The sequence below is a fragment of the Aspergillus clavatus genome, genomic scaffold (genome assembly GCF_000002715.2).
Source record: "Aspergillus clavatus NRRL 1 1099423829798 genomic scaffold, whole genome shotgun sequence".
Classification (NCBI taxonomy): domain Eukaryota; kingdom Fungi; phylum Ascomycota; class Eurotiomycetes; order Eurotiales; family Aspergillaceae; genus Aspergillus; species Aspergillus clavatus.
Window position 1 is genome coordinate 833,335 of NW_001517101.1, and position 5,451 is coordinate 838,785.

A 5,451-nucleotide genomic window follows, 5' to 3' on the forward strand; every position below is an offset into this window, starting at 1 on the left:
GATCCTAAAGAACTATAAAAAGATTATAATAATTATCTTAATTAATATAACTTACTAGCTAGGGAATATAAACTCTATTAAAGAGATTTTTATAACTAAGTAATAATAAAGAAGAATAATACTTAATAAGACTTTTCTTTAGGGCTACTAATAAGATACTTACTAAAGTATAAGAAAGAGTTACTATAATAGAATTAATCTAAGAGAGAGAGGGAGCTAATCTAATTAAACTATTTTAAATAAAAGAGAGAGTTATTAAAGAGAAACTAGCCTAAGTATAAGAAAGAATTATTATAATAGAATAATATCTTTTAGTTAGACTAATTATTACTACTATAGAATATTTTAAAGAAAGATAATACTTCTTAGCTAGAGCCTTCTTTACTATAGGAGAAGAGTCTTTATTATAAGAAATACTAGAAGGACCTACTCCTACTATAGAAGAAGAATCTTTATTATAAGAAATACCTAAAGGATCTATCTCTGTAATAAGAGAATTAATATTATCTTTTATACTAGACTATATATACTTATTATTATCTAGAGAACCTTTATTAGTATTATTATCTAACTCCTTACTATAATTATTAATTACTACTACTAACTCTATAGATAAATTACATAACTTATTATTATAATTAATAAGGAAACTAAGACTACTAGCTTAAATAATAGGTCTATAGGAGTAAAAAAAATTAGTAACTATAGATAAGAAATATTTACTAAGAAGAATATATACTTATTAAGAGTATTAAAATTTTATATATAAAGACCCTATATATAAAATAAATATACTAATCCCTAGTTACTTTAAGTATAGTTAGTATAGGACTTCTAAAAGAATATAAATCTATTATAACTAGAAGTAGAGATACATCCCCTAAAGAGATCCTTACCTAAAAAATAATTATTATAAGCTAATATATAGTTATAAGATGCATCTTACTACTAGAGAATAATAGCTAATATATAGCCTAAGTAAGTATATTCCTTTATATCTAGCTTCCTATTTTTATTAAACTTCTAGATAATTAAGTAAATAATATTCATCACCTTTAATATACTTTTATTAGGCCTATTAAGATGACCTTCTACTATTAGTAAGAGGTAATTACTAAAGCTAGAAAGAATACTTACTAAACTTACTAGAAGTAACTATATCCTTTTAATAGATAAGATAACCTTTACTCTTCTTTTATGAGGTACTTATATTCACTAAGTATAAGAAGAATATAAGAGATTAGTATATAAAGAAAGAGGATTACTAAAGAAGATAGTAATTAATATAATAAAAAAGAAGATAGTAATTAATATAATAAAAAGGAAGATGCTCACAGGAGAAGAAAAGAAGAAGAGAAGAAGAAATATAAGAGGTAAAAAGAGAATAAGTAAGGTAAAGTAGAGTTACTTAAAATTAAAATAAATAATATATAACCTTATCTTACCTTATCTCTACTATAATAACTATACTAGTAATCCTCCTTACTATACATAATCTGATACTACTTACTAAGCATAATCTGATGCTACTCACTAAGTATGATCTAATACTACTTACTAAATATAATCTAATATTACTTACTAAGTATAAATCTAATCCTACTTACTATATGTGATGGCACTCTCTTAGACTATAAGGATCTTTTAGTAAGAAGCTAGATAACCTGCTAAGGATGGGCTTCACCTTAAGTAGGGGAGGATGTAATATTAGTAAATAAATATTATAAGTAGATTAATAATTATTAAGGTTAACCCTAGATTATTAAGGTTAACCCTAGGTTACTAAGGTTAACCTAAGAAATCTCTATAATATCTATGACTTATCTTTTGGATAGATAGCTAGTAGCTAGATATAAATATAAGATCTTACCCCAGGTAAGTAAAGAGGCATTAGCCCAGCCTATCTCTCTTCACCCCTGGTGATACTACCTTACCCTTGGTAATTCCACTATATTAAGGGTAATAGTAATACAGTAGAAATTCTCACTAATCATGCTAATCTATGGACTTTCCTGATAATATAAACCCTTAATAGATACTATATAAGGTGGACAGAATTCCTATACATCTTTAACCTATAAATTAAGCACTGCCTAGAGAAAAATAATTCTATAGACATACCTAGCTATTCACCCCAACAATCTGCAAGTTTTTTCGACATTTCTGATTTTGTTTTGTCACTTTTGTAAGATGAATCCACGTTTGCCCTTCGATGATGCTGCCTGGGAAAAAAACGACCAGATAGAAGACTTCTGGCTAGATCTTCTCTTCGATGAAGACATCTACAATGAGATTGGAATTTTTCTTGCTGAAAATCATTGCCCTCGCCAATGGGCCAATTTCAAATTTTTAAAATGCGGCGGTTTCAACGCTAGCTTCCTCATGACATTCACCGATACCGATACTGGCGGCGCTGTTTTAAGACTCCCACTGCCTGGCGTTCATATGTTTCCCGAGGAAAAAGTTCGTAATGAGGCCTCTATCATGCAATTCATCACGGAACGAACTTCACAAACAATGCCGATTCCTGTTCCTATGGTCTCCCGCTGGGGAGAGAGAAACGAGAGCCCCTCAAATTTGGGTCCATTCATAATCATGGGCTATATTGACCACGAGAGAAGCATATCTGATCTTCTTGAGACACCGGGACGCCAATCAAAACAACGTCCAGAATTAAATCCAGATATCAGCACAATAAAGCTAAAAGCTCTCTATAGAGAACTAGCCAATATTGTCTTTTCTCTATCTACACTATCTGCGAACCGGATTGGATCTCTGAAACAGACCGGCAAATCAGCGTGGGAAGTGGCATATCGACCATTATCCATTTCTATGAACGAAATTGTACGTCTTGGGACGCTACCCCGATCGAAGCTCCCCACCGCGGTGTACGACAGAGCGTCTTTGTACTTTGAAGCCCTAGCAGAGCTGCATATCTCACACCTCAAACACCAAAGGAACAATGCTATAGACTCGGCCGACGACTGCCGGCGCAAGTTTGTCGCTAGATTTCTATTTCGAAAACTTGTTCGAGATCGGGAGCTTAGGGACAAATGGATATCTCACGAGCATGGCCCATTTCCAGTTTGGTGCGACGACTTTCGACCACAGAATGTTATGGTTGATAAAGCTGAAAAAGTCATTGGGGCGGTGGATTGGGAGTTTACATATACCGCGCCAGTTGAATTTACTCATGCTCCACCCTGGTGGCTTCTTCTCGAAAAGCCGGAATATTGGACCAAAGGCCTTGATGACTGGTGTGCACAGTACGAGAGACGGCTTCAGATCTTCCTTCAGGCAATGATGGACTGCGAAGAGGACGCATACCTAACCCGGAACGAACGACTTGAAGAAAGTCAGCGACTCTCTAGTCGTATGCGACATAGCTGGGAGAGCGGAGACTTTTGGATCATGTATGCTGCAAGGAACAATTTTGCCTTTGACGCCATCTATTGGAACAAGATCGATCAGCGATTTTTCGGGTCCAATCAACCTGACGACAATGTGTGCGAGGCATGGAAGAAAAGACTTCATCTCTTGGAACCTGAAGAAAAGGAAACCATGGATAGATATGTGGAGTTGAAGCTTCAGGAGAATGAGACAAGGCTTCTCTCTTGGGACCCAGATCAGTATACCCTAGATTATATAGCCAAGATGGAAGCATGATCGCTCTTGTTGGATGATCTGGGAAATAAAGATCCTGGTTTGCCTCATACATGCATTGAAATAGAGTGGATGCTCTTGTGTCTGGTACTTCGCATTCAAATTATTGTCACTTACTGAGACTGGTCACCCACTTTGGAAGAAACAGCCGAAGTGTCGAACACCGATACAAAATGTTATTATTGAGTGGTTTGGATGAGTTCAACGAAGCAGTGGATGGTGAGGGGGGAGGCCCCTTTTGACTGGATGGCATTGTGATTGTATTCGACGCAAAGGAAATTGTTGAAGGGAATATATCGGGAAAATTCCCTTCCTTGGCTTTGGATGGAATCTAGTAAACCATTGGTGATTGAAAACCGGATATTTTATACCTCTTAGCTATTATTTAGCTTAGTAAGAAGCTTTTTAACCTAAGCTTTAATTTATATAGAAATTATATAGGAAGTTAAGCTTTTATCTAATATATCTTCTACTAGAAGAAAATAGTTATATCCCTATAAATTAATACTAAGACTTATAATTCTTTCTTTATAGATATTTATAGATTTATTATATATAAGATCTAGATACTATATAGTTTAAAGCTACTAGAATAGCTTTATCTAGATAAAATTATAGTAGGAATCTAGTATAGTAGTAGCTATAGCCTTAGATAAAGAAGGGGAGTATTTTAGATCTAGTACTTAAAGAAATAAAGCTATTCTTAGTATTAAAAATATATAAAAGAGGTAGATATTATAGAAGATAGTTATCTCTAATTATTAATTTATCTCTAAGATAGATATTTTTTAATATTTAAAGATATTTATCTACTAAATTCTATACTTCTCTATCTTCTCTTTATATTATATCTTATATAATCTATTACACTAGCTTATATAGGTGGTTATATAGATAGAGTTAAAATTTTAATTAAAATTAGAGTAGTATTAATAGTAGATATATAGAATCTAGTAGATATGTATTCTTATAAGTATTCTAAGTAATTCTCTATATAAATTTATATAGGAGTCTACTTTTTTTATTTATAGAATTTATAAATAGTTATAAATTTAACTAAATTTTTTATTAATTGTGAGAATACTAGATCTTGTATGCAGAATATGACTAGTGTGAAAGAATAGATACTGTGTAGCTTGGATTTCAAGAATTTATATGATTAATTCTAATTAATCTATTCTTATAGGATAAGAAAAACTATAGCCTCTGATTAGCTAAAAAAGTCTTAGTATTACTACTAGATTAAGGGGGTTTAACTAGTGGAAAAATATGGAATAAAAAAAAATATTAGAAAATTCTGAAATTTCCAAACTAGATTTTCTTTGTAACTTTTCAAGGACCCTAAGCACCATGATAATCTTATTACAATTACTGAATCAGAGCACGTCAAAAACACCTGGATTACTGTGTAAGAACCTATTCCCCCCTATTTCCAATTTCCGGAACCATTGTTCGCGATATTGCTGTCGTAACTTTTTGATTCGCACGAGTTGCATGAGAAAGGACATGCTGTAGACAGGCACGAGTTGTAATCAACAGCAGCCAAAACGAAGTATCGCAATCATTTCGCCAAAACCGGGGGTTTAAATCTTGAAGAAGGCGATTGTCGACTTGAAGCTCGATCGCCTGGTTCCAGAACGGGCAGGCCAAACGCTTGAGACGTGGGACGCGAGTCTATCAATGACGCAATGATTCTGTAGCAAAGAGGCCACTGTATCACGTACATTGTTGATGTTCTCCGCATCCACACGCGCGTCGATTTCCGTTTTTCTGCTCTCCAGCAGAATT

General features: G+C 33.3%; 1 protein-coding gene across 1 annotated transcript, besides 3 other annotated features; it reads left to right on the forward strand.

Moving 5' to 3' along the window:
- The first annotated feature begins 1,266 nt into the window (after positions 1-1,266).
- Positions 1,267-1,328: a microsatellite.
- Positions 1,329-1,491: 163 nt separating this feature from the next.
- Positions 1,492-1,608: a microsatellite.
- A 130-nt stretch (positions 1,609-1,738) lies between these two features.
- Positions 1,739-1,793: a microsatellite.
- Positions 1,794-3,411: 1,618 nt separating this feature from the next.
- ACLA_090580 (uncharacterized protein) lies at positions 3,412-3,666 on the forward strand (the record flags this gene model as incomplete). The annotated part of the gene is made up of 2 exons (XM_001272790.1): positions 3,412-3,506; positions 3,570-3,666. The coding sequence occupies 2 exons, from the start codon at positions 3,412-3,414 to the stop codon at positions 3,664-3,666; spliced, it is 192 nt and encodes a 63-aa protein (XP_001272791.1).
- Between the last annotated feature and the right edge of the window lie 1,785 nt (positions 3,667-5,451).